Source organism: Sus scrofa, chromosome 10 (genome assembly GCF_054392235.1).
Source record: "Sus scrofa isolate SSC_HxYL_T2T_F1_AM1 chromosome 10, Sscrofa_HxYL_maternal_Yorkshire_Landrace_v2.0, whole genome shotgun sequence".
NCBI lineage: Eukaryota > Metazoa > Chordata > Mammalia > Artiodactyla > Suidae > Sus > Sus scrofa.
The window spans coordinates 78,284,931-78,299,897 of record NC_139392.1 but is presented as its reverse complement, the minus strand read 5'-3'; the positions used below and the strand labels follow the sequence as shown (position 1 = coordinate 78,299,897).

At 42.3% G+C, this 14,967-nt stretch overlaps 1 protein-coding gene and 1 non-coding gene across 3 annotated transcripts in view; both read left to right on the top strand.

The window, feature by feature from the left end:
* The first annotated feature begins 1,205 nt into the window (after positions 1 to 1,205).
* On the top strand, positions 1,206 to 3,907 carry OTUD1 (OTU deubiquitinase 1). Its single transcript, XM_021064917.2, has one exon. It carries the CDS (start codon positions 1,233 to 1,235, stop codon positions 2,667 to 2,669), a length of 1,437 nt encoding a protein of 478 aa, XP_020920576.1. The 5' UTR covers positions 1,206 to 1,232; the 3' UTR covers positions 2,670 to 3,907.
* Positions 3,908 to 5,796: 1,889 nt separating this feature from the next.
* Positions 5,797 to 14,967, top strand: part of LOC100738624 (uncharacterized) — a 116,255-nt gene continuing 107,084 nt past the window's right edge. For both annotated transcript variants that reach the window (XR_014818028.1, XR_014818030.1), the window contains exon 1: positions 5,797 to 5,913. This is a non-coding gene — a transcript (uncharacterized LOC100738624). The remainder of the gene's footprint in view (positions 5,914 to 14,967) is intronic.

Genomic DNA, 14,967 nt, shown 5'->3' with positions numbered 1-14,967 from the left:
TCCCATCATTAAAATGGTAGAATAGCTTCTTAGGTTCCCTTTGAACGTTTAGGCCCTGTTAGTTTAGCATATGCTCAAAACTCAAAATAGAGCAGAAGCAGTGCTCCCTACTATACAGTCAATACATGATCGAACATGTGAATGTCATGGCTTTTCTTTACAAACAGGAACAACTAACACCGTTGGGTAGAACTATTTTCAATATTCTATTCAATTTCAGCGTTCTCTGAATGCGTCACTTTGCTGCTGACCTATGGTAGCAGCTGTGCCTAATCAGGCAATTAGTATTTCTAGGTTAGGCATTTGGTATTTCTCTCAGTGTTGTATTTACTTGTTGATATGGGTTAGGGGTGCAGAAAAGTTGGTTTCGGTTTAGCCGGGCAGTAAGGTGCTGGGGAGAAAGGGAAGCGACACGCTACGTTAACAACATAATCTAAGGGAGTAAATGAAAAAGACGGCATTGGTGCCATGAAAGTTTTAGGGCAGCGCTCTTAAGAAACGCAGTCTTCCAAGCATTCTAGACCGCGTCCAGCAGCGCCCAGCCCGCCACGATCTGCTAAAGTAGCGCAGAAAAACGCGGCGCCAAAACGTACGGCTTCAGCGGGTGAGCGGCCAAGAGTCCCTCGACCGCGCTAGGTTCACAGCCCGGCGCTCTCCCGCCCGCGCGCCCGCCGCTCACGGCCCGCGTTACGGGCCACGCCCATGACGTCGCCGAACGGGGCGGAGCAGGCCCGAGGGGCGTGGCGATCCCGCGCGATTGAATGGGACGCAGCGACGAGCCGCGCATTCCAGCGAGGGCACGTGACGCGGCCGCGCGGCCTGAGGTAAACAACTGCGGCCCCGCCTCCTGGCCCCTCAGCGCGGCCCTCTCTGCTCTTGCCGGCGGGACGCGCTCCAGCGGGGAGGGCGGCTTCCTCCGAGAGTACCCAGCGGCCGCCGCGGGCCGGAGCAGCGGCAGCGGGCGCGGCGCCCCGGGTCTGCGGGCCGAGCGCGCCGGCAGGGGTCGAGCGCGCGTCCCCTCCCCGCCCCCACCGCACGCTGTGGCGCAGCAGGAATTTGGCGGGGACCCGGGCGTTATTTGCGGCTCCTGACGCGCCGGCGGCTCTTCGGTCATTTCTATTCTCGGGGCACTGGGTCACCGCGCTCGGCCGGCCCCCTCCCCCGGGCCCGGAGGGTGTGTCCCCTCACCGGGGCTCGGCGCGCCTATAAGGAGCCGAGCAGCGGGCAGGGACATGCAGCTCTACAGCAGCGTCTGCACCCACTTCCCAGCCGGGGGCCCGGGTCCCACAGCCCCCGCTCCGCCAGCCGCTGCCGCTGCCGCCCCGTTCAAGGTCTCTCTGCAGCCCCCGGGACCCGCCAGCGGCGCGCCAGAGCCCGAGACCGGTGAGTGCCAGTCGGCCGCGGCCGCCGAGCCCCGCGAAGCCGCCGTCGCCGCCCCCGCCTCCAAGATGCCCGCCTTCTCCTCCTGTTTCGAGGTGGTGTCCGGGGCCGCCGCCCCCGCCACGGCCGCCGCTGCCGGGCCTCCCGGCGGGTCCTGCAAGCCGCCGCTGCCGCCACATTACACGTCCACCGCGCAGATCACCGTGCGGGCCCTGGGCGCCGACCGGCTCCTGCTGCGCAGCCCCGAGCCCGGCGCCGCCGCGCCTACCGCCCCGCGCGGCCGCTGCCTCCTCCTGGCCCCGGCGTCCGGCGCCCCGGTCCCGCCACGGCGGGGCTCCTCGGCCTGGCTTCTGGAGGAACTGCTGAGGCCCGACTGCCCCGAGCCCGCCGGCCTGGACGCGGCCCGCGAGGGGCCCGACAGAAACTTCCGACTGAGCGAGCACCGCCAGGCCCTGGCCGCCGCCAAACACCGAGGCCCCGCGCCACCCCCGGGGAGCCCGGAGCCCGGGCCGTGGGCCGAGGAGCGCCCGGCGGAGAGAAGCCTCCGCGGCTGGGACAGGGCCGGCGACCGCGGCGACTCTCCCGGGGCCGACGAGCCGCGGCGGCCCGACCCGGAGGCCCAGGCGACCCCGGCCCGGAGCGGCGAGGCGGCCCCGGGCGGCGCGGCCGAGGCGGTGATCGTCTCCAGGTCGGATCCCCGGGACGAGAAGCTGGCTCTGTACCTGGCGGAGGTGGAGAGGCAGGACAAGTACCTGCGGCAGAGGAACAAGTACCGCTTTCACATCATTCCCGACGGCAACTGCCTCTACCGAGCAGTCAGCAAGGCGGTGTACGGGGACCAGAGCCTGCACCGGGAGCTGCGGGAGCAGACGGTGCACTACATCGCCGACCACCTCGACCACTTCAGCCCCCTGATCGAGGGCGACGTGGGGGAGTTTATCATCGCTGCTGCTCAAGACGGGGCGTGGGCCGGGTACCCTGAACTGCTGGCCATGGGGCAGATGCTGAATGTGAATATACATCTAACTACTGGAGGGAGGCTGGAGAGCCCCACCGTGTCTACCATGATTCACTATTTGGGCCCTGAGGATTCCCTAAGGCCTAGCATTTGGCTCAGTTGGCTCAGTAACGGACATTATGACGCGGTGTTTGATCACTCCTATCCTAATCCGGAGTATGACACTTGGTGCAGGCAGACTCAAGTGCAAAGAAAACGCGATGAAGAACTCGCCAAATCCATGGCCATATCCCTGTCCAAAATGTATATTGAACAAAATGCATGCTCTTGAAGTGTCTGAAAAGCTCCGCCCTGGGAGAATTGCATACCTAGTTTGTGTTTGGAGAATTACATGAACTCTAATCAGGGTAATAGCACTTTTAAAGTTTCTAGTAGATTTACCGTAGGTGTAATGCCTTAATCATTTTTTTGAATGTTTTCTCCTCAGAGCTAAAGGTTGCTGGGCACCTAAATGATGTTTCATGATAGCTTTGGGTGATCCTACTGCTATTTATGATTTGCTGTATAAAAAGTTGTCACTACTTAATTTGCAAGTTGATTTCTCACAGTGTAAATTTGTTCGTTCCTGGCAATCTATTTTCTATAAAATTGTATTTTTGCACAACATTTTTAACAATTGGTGTACCTTCATCTATGACGTGTTCCATTTTGACAAATAGCTTTCCGGCATAAATCCAGAGAAGTGCTTTATATGAAGTTTATTATTTTGAACAGAGTTTGTGATCTAGTATTTTATGTTGTTGAATTTTACAATACTTGGATATTTCAAATGGATATTGATGCATTTATGTTATCTGATTGGCCCATTCCATTTTGATGAAACAGATTTTTTGTTTTGAAAATGTTATTTTTCTAGAAATGGTCAGCTTTTAAAGAAATACACTTAAGGGGAGGTTGTGGGAAGGTTTTTTTTTTTTTCTTTAAGGGATAGTACCAGCTCTTACTTGAATGAAAGTCTGATATTTGCTGACGGCAGAGTGATTATTTTATACTCTGATTGATATTAGAGTAGATTGTCTGGTGCTCTCAGTTGTTTTTATTTATATTTGTTGTTTTTGTTGAAAAAGAATTTTAACATGATAGAAGACTTTGTGACAAGATAAGCCTCCTGTTACATAGTTTTTGGATTCAACTGAGGGATCCAAAAACTAGTGGTAAAAATGCCTGCAAACAATCTTGGCAGTTATTTTATAGCCAGAGAATACTGTCTTAAATAGTCTGTTCCTTTTAAATTCTTTCAAAAGGCAAAACAGGATTGCCCTGTATTATGTACAAATAAAAATGTTTGCACACAGAGCTTGTATGGTTTGCTGGGTCAAACAATGTTTCCAACCTAAAATCTTATCTCATTTCCACTTTAACTACTTTTAGTTGTATTTATTAAATAATGCAGTTTGTACTTTTTTATTTTGTAACATTTTGTGATTTTTTTTGTACAGTACTGTATTTGTACAATAGAGCAATTCTAGCTGATGGAATGAATGAATAAAATGTGTAATTTTACTTTTACAACGTCTTTTTGGTTAAAGTGATTTTTAGATGATAAAGTGTCTGAAGGAAACTTTTTTACATGTATACAGTTTTTTTATGTGTAAAGATGTTAGAATTATGAGAGATTTCTTAGGTTCTGAAAAACAGGATAGTATAAGCAGCAATTTCAGAAGATAAGTCTCAATGAAATTAACTTAAAGGTGGAGTAACTCAGGAAATTGCTCTCATTATTTCTAATTATAATTCCCATCTAAAACTATAGGTGTATCTCTTGGCTAAGAACAGGGAAGTGTAAGTATTGTGTTAACTAGCATGTCTAAGTATAGTTTTGTGTGTCTGCCACTCTCAGCACAGATTCTAAAGAGTAACCAAAGCAGTATCCTAACTTAGCTACTCTGGCCTTTTAAGATCATGGGAATCCCTTAATTTTAAAATGTGTTACCAGATTTAGTTGAGAAATATATATGTAATGCTGGTATTTTAATTGCAGGATAAGCACAGCTAATTTGAATTTTTTACTTTTCAGTGGATGTCATGGTTATAGACATAATTCATTGCTTAACCATGGAAGCTGTTGATCAAAAGTTTAAGTGTTACCTAATCACAAATTTCTGGTTTTTAGGTGAGGTAAGGTGTGCTTCATGGTTTCACTAATTATATAACTTGGGAAGAAAGAAATTCTTTTTTTTAAATTATGCAGCTAAATGTGTTTTTTTTCCCCTTTTTTCCACTTGAGATGTATAACATTTGGGGATGCTCAGAATTTACACATGGAATGAATAGACTTTAATTAGGTACAAGTTCCTACAGGACATTCTCTGAGCCCATAATTTTTGAAGAAACAGGTTCCTCTGTGTTATGTTTCATTTTCAAATTGGGATCCCAAGTCCTTGGTTTAGATTTTGCAGGAGGTTGATACATTTGAATAAAATTAAATGTGTCCCATGATTGTATTTCACGGCAGCATGTTATTTTGGTTGTCTTGCCTGAAAGATTTGTTTGTCTTATCTTTCTATGGCTTAGTTTTTTGTAGTCACCGTTTTTTTTTTTGGAAGAACTGTAATACTCGTCACTCCCTTATGCTCCGTGTTGATCCTCTACTGTCATACCAGTTTTATGTATTAGTAGTAATCCTGGATCACCAAGGACTTACACAGTGGAAGGAGGTGGAAATGTGCTTGACTCTTGAAACAGAGTGATTAAACAATTCATTCTTTCAGTTACTCATATAGCAGGTGAGAGGCTCAAAACTGTGTGAAGGAAGCAATTGATTCTGTGAGCAAAAGTTTCTTTTACTCCCCCTTAGAATGTGATTCAGAAGGGTAAAGTGAGTAAATTAAATCCCATTGTGTTTTCAGGTAAGTTAGTATGGAAATTATACTACTAACTTTAAAATTTTGTTAAAGTGGTACATAAAAATTATGATACAAATAACTATTGGTATGATTTTTTAAAATTACAGTTTCATTTAGAAACTAAAATGGCATAATACTTCAAGATTTTGGCAAAAACCTAAAACCTAATTCCTTGATCATATTGTTCATTTTCCGCTCAACATTTTTTCTCTAAGATACAGTAGGCTTACGTTAGCATATTTAGTTGAACTGAGTAGTAAACCTCTGTTGATAAGTGGCACAAGAGCATGTATCTGAGATTCCTCAATTACATTTTACTAAACCTCTGGTCCAAATGCTTTATATAGCAACACTTTGATTGCGTACAAAGCCTTTTCTCAGAAACCGCATTTTATGGAGGAGAGGAAATGCCTTAGGATTCCTTGAACATCAGGATTAGTTAGCTTCAGCTTGGGTAAATATAGTCTTATGTTGCAATGTTTTCTTTATACTAACAAAAATCTTGAGATATTTATGAAAATTTGTTTGATGTGTTTTTCCTCTTTCCCAAAGAGATGAGAAAATTAAAGTTTACCATGGTATTCCGTGTGCTCATATGAAGAAAAAGCCATTGAGAATAAAAATAGATTTTAGACATGGATAATTTGGACATCAATAATTTATATGTTGGTAAGTGTACTGAAATAATTCTAGAGTGTATATTTAAAATGTGCAACATGTTCAAATTTCTTTGTCACATGAGATTTAAACCCAGACCTTATTTATTTTATTTTTTGACATCTTTAGAGTGTAACTATCTCAAAGAGGCATCAAGAAACTGTGTCATATACTGCATTTTCATTCCTCAAATGTACTAAGTACAATAGGCATGGGTTATATTATGTTCTTTTTAAGTCCCTCGGTTGTAACCTAGTTCCTAGCAAAGTAAATGCTCAGTACATATTTGTTGAGTGAAGGAATAAATTGAAAGGCAGTACGAGCTTTGGAAGGTATTTAGTTGGTGGATGTGAAATTAAGTAAAGACTTACAGACTCTACAGTTACTGGGAATTACGGACAGAGTAATTCTGGGCATTTTAAACTGCAGCAGTGTTACGAAAAGGATACTAAAGTATTGAGTTATTTATTTTTTTGGCTGTATCTGTGACATATGGAAGTTCCTGGGCCAGGGATTGAATCTGAGCTGCAGATGTGGCCTATGCCACAGATGCAGCAATACTGGGTCTTTAACCCATAATACCACAGCGAGAACTCTTTCAACTATTGAATACTCTAATGGAAAAAATAGGTTTTGGAACCAAAAATTAGAATTTATTGATTTTATCTTTGTGTCATCTTATAAACATCTTGAGAACTAAGAAAGATTATCTTTTCTTTTTATGGCCACACTTGTGGCATGTGGAAGTTCCTGGACTAGGGGTTGAATCAGCTGCAGCCGCAGCTTCAGATCTACACTACAACCACAGCAGCACCAGATCCAAGCCACATCTGCGACATAAGCCACAGCTTGCAGCAACACCTGATCCTTAACCCACTGAGGGAGGCCAGGGATCAAACCCACATCCTCATGCATATTAATCGGGTTCTTAACCTGCTGAGCCACAATGGGAACTCCCAAGAAAGATTATTTAAAAAGTAGAACTTCACCAATTTGAAGTGATGTTGAAGATGTTGCATGTCCAAAGGGACTTGCTCTGGCTTGCTTTAGAGGTTACTCCCATTGCAAGTCCAGCCTGCAGTTCCTAGTTTTGCTGTGTTTTCTTTCAGTGGCCAGGTTGGGGTGGAAATGTTGGACAGTTTCAAACATATTTTAGGAGTGTTGTGTTCAATAGTCCGGGCTGCATGTTTATGCCACGGGTATGGGGCCTGTGCCAGCAGCGTGAATTAGATCAAAACAGATCTATCGGGGGAAAAATCAAGTGTATTTCCTTCTGCTGTAAATCAGGTCAGTGACAATTACTCTGTGATTAAAGGTCAGAGAGTTCACTGACATCAGATTACTCATAGTAAAACCTTATCTAGCCTAGTTTCTCACAAGTGAATTTTCTTAATAATTGAACAGTCCATTTATGTGTAAAAGGTAAAAAAAAAACAACAGCTTTTGTAAAATCCTTTAAGAAGTAGTCTAGGGTACACTTAGTTGCCTTTGTGAAATAACTGAATATAGTTTAATTTTCCGTTAGGGACGGAGGGGTCTGTGATGGTCTGGGTCTGTGGCTGTGAAGCCTTGGTGATTCTAGGGGACCTTAGAATCCTAGGGCTTCTACCTTCATGTTTTATGCTTTCCTGTCTCCTCCCTCACATTCTGACTGTTCCTCTCACCACTGTCATTTTCTAGCCCTACTTCTCTATCATGATTTCCCATGTTGAATTAAAGACACCATCAAACATGCTTGTCACATCTGACTCTAAGATAAAAGGAATTGGGTTTCTCATTTGAGACTTGGGAGCTCTGCCATGAGTAATGTGCTTAAGCTTTGGTTTTTGGTCCAAGAGAGCTTTTTTGATTTTCTCTTTCCCTTTTTCCTCCTTTGGTGGTATCCTGAAAATGCTGAATTTATCTGATTAAGGGACATGTGTGCAGTGGCATATTAAAGCGAAAACAATGTGTGGTTAGTTATCCTAATCCTCAAAATTGGAGTTGACTTGTCATTGCCTGGTTAATATTTTGCTTCTTTTTTGCCATATGTAATCCTTTATAGCATGTGCCTACCCTTGTCTTCCTTTTGCTTATGAATTTTTATCAATAGTGTTTATGTTTCCTAATTTTTTTTTAAATACACCAGTTTTAACTTTTTGAGTAGACAAATCTTTTGAATTTCTGTGATTCTTTTTTTTTCTTGTAGTTTTATTGAGATATGCTTGACATACAGCACTGTATAAGGTAAGGGGTACAACATATAATGATCTGACTTATATACAGTAAGTTTAGTGAACACCCATCATCTCCGAGATACAGAATTAAAGAAATAGAAAAAATAATGTTCCCCCTGTGATGAGAGCTCTTAGAATTTACTCCCGGAGTTCCCGTCGTGGCTTAGTGGAAATGCATCTGATTAGGAACCATGAGGTTGCAGGTTCGATCCCTGGCCTCGCTCAGTAGGTTAAGGATCTGGCATTGCCATGAGCTGTGGTGTAGGTCGAAGATGCAGCTCAGATCCAGCATTGCTGTGACTCTGGTGTAGGCCAGCAGGTACAGCTCCTATATGACCCATGGCCTGGGAACCTCCATGTGCTACGGGTGCAGCCCTAAAAAGCAAAATAAATAAATACATAAATAAAATATAAATTTAAAAAATTAAAATTAAAAAGAATTATTCTCTTAACAATGTTCATATATAACATACAGCAATGCTTATTATATTATCATGTTGTACATTACATCTCTACTACTGATTTATAACTGGAAGTTTGTATGCTTTGCTTTCATCTAATTCCTCCTCCAATGATCCCTGACCTCTAGTAACCAAAAATCTGATCACCTTTTCTGTAAGTTTGGTTTTCAAGTACCATTGACCTACAACACTGTGTTAGTTACTGGTGTTACAACATAGTGATTTAATATTTCTACATTTCAAAATGATCGCCATGGTAAGTCTAGTTACCGTGCTATGCATTTTTTGTGTTTAGTTTTCCAGTCCACCAAGATGTGCTAATCATGAAATAATTCAAATATCAGGTCTTCATCAAAAACTCTAAATCCTGGTACACGTAGGTTTACTACAAATACGAATTTTTTTCAATTTTTATTTTTGTCTTTTTGGGGCTGCACCCGCCGCATATGGAAATTCCCAGGCTAGGGGTCGAATCAGAACTGTAGCTGCCAGCCCACACCACAGCCACAGCAACGCGGGATCCTAGCCGCATCTGTGACCTACACCACAGCTCACGGCAATGTTGGATCTTTAATCCACTGAGCAAAGCCATGGATCGAACCCATGTCATTATGGATATGAGTCAGATTCGTTACTGCTGAGCCATCACAGGAACTCCCATAAATATGAATTTTTTTTAAATTTCCTCTCATACTTCTTCAGTAAATGTGTATTGTGTCTACATTGTGTAAATAAGTGAGTCTTCCTCATCCTGGCCTTCTCTTTCATTAAAAGTAAAATGTTTTTGCTCTTATTGATTAGAATGGTTGAACAGATTCAGTAGGTACCCTGCTTCGATATGCTGACAAATAAAATCTAGGCAATGACAATTTGGGAAAAAAACAAAAAAAAAACCAAAATTGCTCTAGTAGTACATGTGCATTTTATGTCTTAAAGCAGTTAAAGTAGAACCTTCTCTTCTTCCTCCCACTCCCTCTCCTGCTCCCTCTTGTACTTTTACTGGAGTGATTTTCACAAGTGTTGATGTCAAATATATGGGCAGTGTGTAGAGAGACAGCCTCAGTGATGTATGCTTGAAGTAATAATTGAGTCTACACCAATATTCCACTTATATTACAAGTTCACAGAATAATTTTAGCAGTGGACTATGTGGTTGTATTTCAAGGTACAACAAAGTGGCATGCAAATTCGGTAACCGTGGAGGGAATTTATACCCATGTGTCGTGTAACACCTGTGTAGCCAGTTTGTAAAATAAACTCAAATAAGGCTTTCATTCCTAATGACAAACAGGAAACATTCACTCTTTCTGTTTCTTGCAGTGAAATTTGAGCTCTACTGGTGATGTAATAGGAGTGAAAGAAGTAGATGAACAGAGTTAGGAAATTCTTAGCAGTCATTTCACTGCCTTTGCCATCTTGTTGGAAAGTGCAGACTTGGGGGAGTAAGTAATTTACCCTTTCTTCATTAAATCTAAACAGTGCTCGTGTCTCAAAAAACAGTCAGTGCCTGAGACACCTCAGTAATTCTAGGTGTATATAGAACTCCTCAGTAATTCCAGGACAAAGAGAGATTTAAGATATATGTTGGGAGTTCCTGTCATGGCTCAGTGGTAACGAACCTGACTAGTGTCCATGAGGATGCGGGTTGGATCCCTGGCCTTGCTCAGTGGGTTAAGGAGCCAGAGTTGCTGTGAGCTATGGTATAGGTAGCAGACGTGACTAGGATCTGGCATTGCTGTGGCTGTGTTGTATGTAGGCTGGTGGCTGCAGCTCTGATTCAACCCCTAGCCTGGGAACTAGAAAGAAAAAAAAGATATATGTTGAACTTTTCAATGGAAAGTAGTTCTCTGACAGATTTTTCATTACATTTTCATTTTATTGGTTGAGTGTTGGCAGATGTCACTACTACTCAGAATTGTGGCAATTTGCAAAGAGATGGCTATACTGATTTTGAAAATAGCCTGACCCTATATGAATAGACAGTGCAATTCGAATAGTTAAGCTAATAAGCTGTTGTAACAAAAAGGGAAGAAGAAAATTCTTTTGAGAAGAAGATGATAGTATTGAAGTGTCTGAGAACAAAGTGAAAAAATATACTTTAACTAGTTTCACATTACAAAGATATAAAAGCATAATTAAAAGTTGCGTAATTTAGGGTTCCCAATCAGCTCCTCAGTGATGTATTTGCCGCAGGTTAAATATGTACGTGTTGTAAAGATTTCCGTATTTTGAGAAGGCTGCTGTTTTTCTATTCTATTCTTAATTGTTCTTTAGTATATCAGAAATATCTTGAACGTCTGACCTTCAGCACAAATCTTGGTTTTCTTCAGAAAGAATGATAAATAAAACATTTCCTTTTTTAGGTTCTTACAGATCTTGGTTTTTTGGGAAGTTGCTGGTTTTACTTTTCCCTCTTTCTCTATTTTTAAATTATCTTTCTTTTACATTGTCTTGCTTGGTTTTCTTTTAGAATAGTTTTATTAGTCTACTCTGCCTAAAATTAGGTGGTCTTTCCTAATTTTTACTAATTTACTAAGTCTTTAAAAGAAAATAAGCAAACCCCACCTCTACCCCTAAAAAAGAAACAAACAAACATCCTATGTTTTAGTGGATACTTTTGGAGTCTCCCCTGAGGTTAAGGTTAATAAGAATCTTCAAATATGGAGTTCCTGTTGTGGCTCAGTGTTAAAGGAATCCGACTAGGAACCATGAGGTTTCGGGTTCAATCCCTGGCCTTGCTCCTTGCGTTAAGGATCTGGCGTTGCCATGAGCTATGGTGTAGGTTGCAGATGTGGCTCGGATCCTGCATTGTTGTGGCTCTGATGTAGGCCAGTGGCTACAGCTCCAATTCGACCCCTAGCCTGGGAACCTCCATATGCCATGGTGCAGCCCTGGAAGAAGACCAAAAAAAAAAAAAAAAAAAAAAAAAAAAAAAGAATCTTTAAATATACAGGTCAGAGCAGCCAACTGCAATGATAACATATCCGAAGAGATGGTTACTGAAGTTTTTTTTGAGCAGGAGCGGGTTCTCCCAGTTGTAGGCAGCTATACTACAAGCATATTCCTTAGCAGGAGTGAATCAAAAATTGCTATAAAGGAAAGTATAACTGACCCAAGGATCGGTATCCAAATTTTCTGTCTGTATATCTCTCTGACCAGTTGTGGGATTGTGTTGTCACAAGAAGAGTGTTGGTCTGTGTGATGCCTGGAGAAAAGAGGTCCAAGGAATACAGGTGACAATACCTGAGTCAGTGTATCTCCACTTTTACAGAGGTGAGAAGGTGCCCTGGGAAAGCCACACTAATATGCTGAGTAGAGAAGAAAAATAAAGGTTTTGTTTTTTGTTTTGTTTGTTTTTACTTTTTTAGGGCTGTACCCAGAGCATATGGAAGTTCCCAGGCTAGGGGTCAACTTGGAGCTGCAGCCACTGGCCTGCACCACAGCCACAGCCACACGGGATCCAACCATGTCTACACTACAGCTCATGGCAGTGCCAGATCCTTAACCTACTGAGCGAGGCCAGGGATCAAACCCACATACTTGTGGATACCAGTTGGGTTTGTAAACAGCTGAGCCGCAATGGGAACTAGCAAGGAAAGTACTTCTTGAAGATAGGAAGTGAATATTCATTCAACAAATAATGACTCCGTGGAGAATAGTAGGTACTGTGCTAAGTACTATGTATACTCATAGGTTATGTGGTGTAGATCTTTAAAAATTGGAGGCTGTGGAGTTCCTGTCGTGGCTCAGTGGTTAACAAATCTGACTAGGAATCATGAGGTTGTGGGTTCGATCCTTGGCCTTGCTCCTTGGGTTAAGGATCTGGCGTTGCCGTGAGCTGTGGTGTAGGTTGCAGACTTGGATCCTGCGTTGCTGTGGCTGTGGTGTAGGCCAGTGGCTACAGCTCCGATTAGACCCCTAGCCTGGGAACCTCCATATGCCATGGGAGCGGCCCTAGAAAAGGCAAAAAGAAAAAAAAAAAAAAAAAAAAAAAAAAAAAAAAAAGGAGGCTGTAATCATTATACCTTGCACAAATTATTTTGCTCATAACAAAGGTCTTTGGAGTCAAATTGGCTGGGGTTCAAACTGAGGCATTTGGCATCCTATCTAAAGCAAAAGAGTGACACAAGTGAAAAAGGAATAGCAAGTGAAAAGGAAAGAGAAAGGAAACATAAAGCAGTGAATAGAAGAAAAGCTAAAATAAGAACAAAGTCAATCTATAATTGATATCTTCAGAGAGATAAGGGATTGCTTTTTTTAAAAAGAACTCTTCTGAATTAAAAATAGCACAGCTGAAGTTAAATATTCAGTAGAAGTTTGGAAGATGAAGTAGAGGAAATCTCTTAGGAAGTGAAACAAGGAGACATGGAATGGAAAATAGGGACCAAATAAGAAAAAGATTGATCTTGGAAGCTCAATACTTGGCTGATAGGTTTTCCAGAGACAGAACAAGGAAAATGGTTGAGAGGAAAGATTATATAAATGATTTCCCGGAACCCAAGGGCAGTCATCTCCACAGTGTGAAGTCCTACACTCTGTCCATGGGGTCTTTGTGGACAGTCAGACAGGTGTGTCTACAAATTGAGGTGTAACCTAAAGTGGTACAGTGCACAACATGTACAACTGTGTGTGGCAGCTAAATGAGTGCAAAAGCCCACATCGTGGCATTTCATTGAGAAACTCCAGAGTATTAGGGATAAAAAGAATAACCCAAAGCCTTCAGAGAGGAAAAATAAGTCACATCCAGATGCTTAGGGACAAGAATGGCATCAGGCTTTTCAAGAGAAACATCATCGCAGAAGACCATGGACAAATGCTTTGCAAATTCTGAGGGAAAACCATTTCCAAGCTATCACTCTTATATCCAGCTATATCAGTTAGTAGTCTTAATTTTCAACAGCAGAATCTATATATTAGTTGAAGCAATAAGAGATTTATTGACCTCAGATTACTTGCTTGGGTGGTTTATGGAATTTTCTGGTGAGCCAGAGTGTGCAGACTTGAATGCCACGTTGCTAGTCCACACCCAAGACCACTGTGGGAGCTGCACCTGAGAAGACATACCTGCTACCACACCTGGCACAGACCACACAGCTGGCAGCATGAAAAGAAGCTTCACTCTTGAGCCACCCCTCCCCTCCAGAGTAGATGCCTCAAATAGAGGAAATACCATCACTGACCAAAAAGATGGATTTTCTGTGAGCAGCTACTACCTCACATCCCTTACTTCTGAATTGAAGTCTCGTACAGGTATGTATCGTTAGAAGAGTTTAGGCTATGTACCTCCTTCCCTTCAGCCCAGTAGCTAAGAAGAGCACATTCTAGATTCTACCTTGGAAAAGTGAGACTCAAGGAGAAGGTGACTGAAAGATCTTGGGTGAAACTGAAAATAATATTTGCTACACCAGCTAAACTATTAAGAGTGAGAGTAAACACACCGTCAGATATTTAAGTCTCAAAACAATGTCTCAATTTTTCTGAGAAATCCACTGAAAGAAGTTCTACCTACACAAGGGTGTAAACCAAGGAAAGTTAAGACAAAGGGTCCAGGAAATAGGCATCTGTCTGGATGAGAGGTGACTCCAGGTTAAAGGCTGGGCAGTGGATCAGCCTAGAGCAGGAGGATCTGGGCTTTAGAAGGCCCAGCATTAAGAGTCTTATAGAGCTTACACTCACTTCAGTGCTCTGGAATGCTCTAAATCTCAGGGATACCTTTCTTTGGTTGGGATGCTTGCAGTTAAATCAGTCCTAATTAATGTAAGATGGACCTTAATACTCAAGAGTGGCCCAGGTCTCAAAACTGTTTCTCTGGATTGGTAATGAGTAAGGACTGGTAATAAGTAACGATATACCCTCTCTAGCCTCTGGGTGCTTCTGGTTATCTAGAACCTAGAAATGGGGGAAATATATGGCTGTGTAAATATGGATTTTTGTCAAATGAAATACACTTAACCATTTTTTTTCTATAAAGAGTGGGAAAACTTTAGCTAAGTTGATGAATATTAGTGAAAAAAAATAATGTATAGGAACCATGACTAAATCCCCTTTTCTCTGTGGGGATAATTGTTTTTGGACTTGAAATAATTCGTAGTAAAAACATTCTTTATAGCAGCTTGTGTTAAAGATATTTTAAGCTGTAAGCTTAGTTTGAAAAATAAATTAGTGTTAATTTAAAATAAAGAATTAGGTTAAAGAGATTGGTTTTAATAAAAAATAGTTTGAGTTGGCATACAGTTCCATTAAGTACCAAGAGTCTATTCCTGTTGGTTTTTTCAAATTCGCTAAATTAAATTTGGGAAGAAAGGTTCTCTTAAATCACTTTGTATACCTGATTGTGTTCTTTTTTTTTTTTTTTTTGATTAAGTGTTCTTTAGGCTTCACCATGTTAA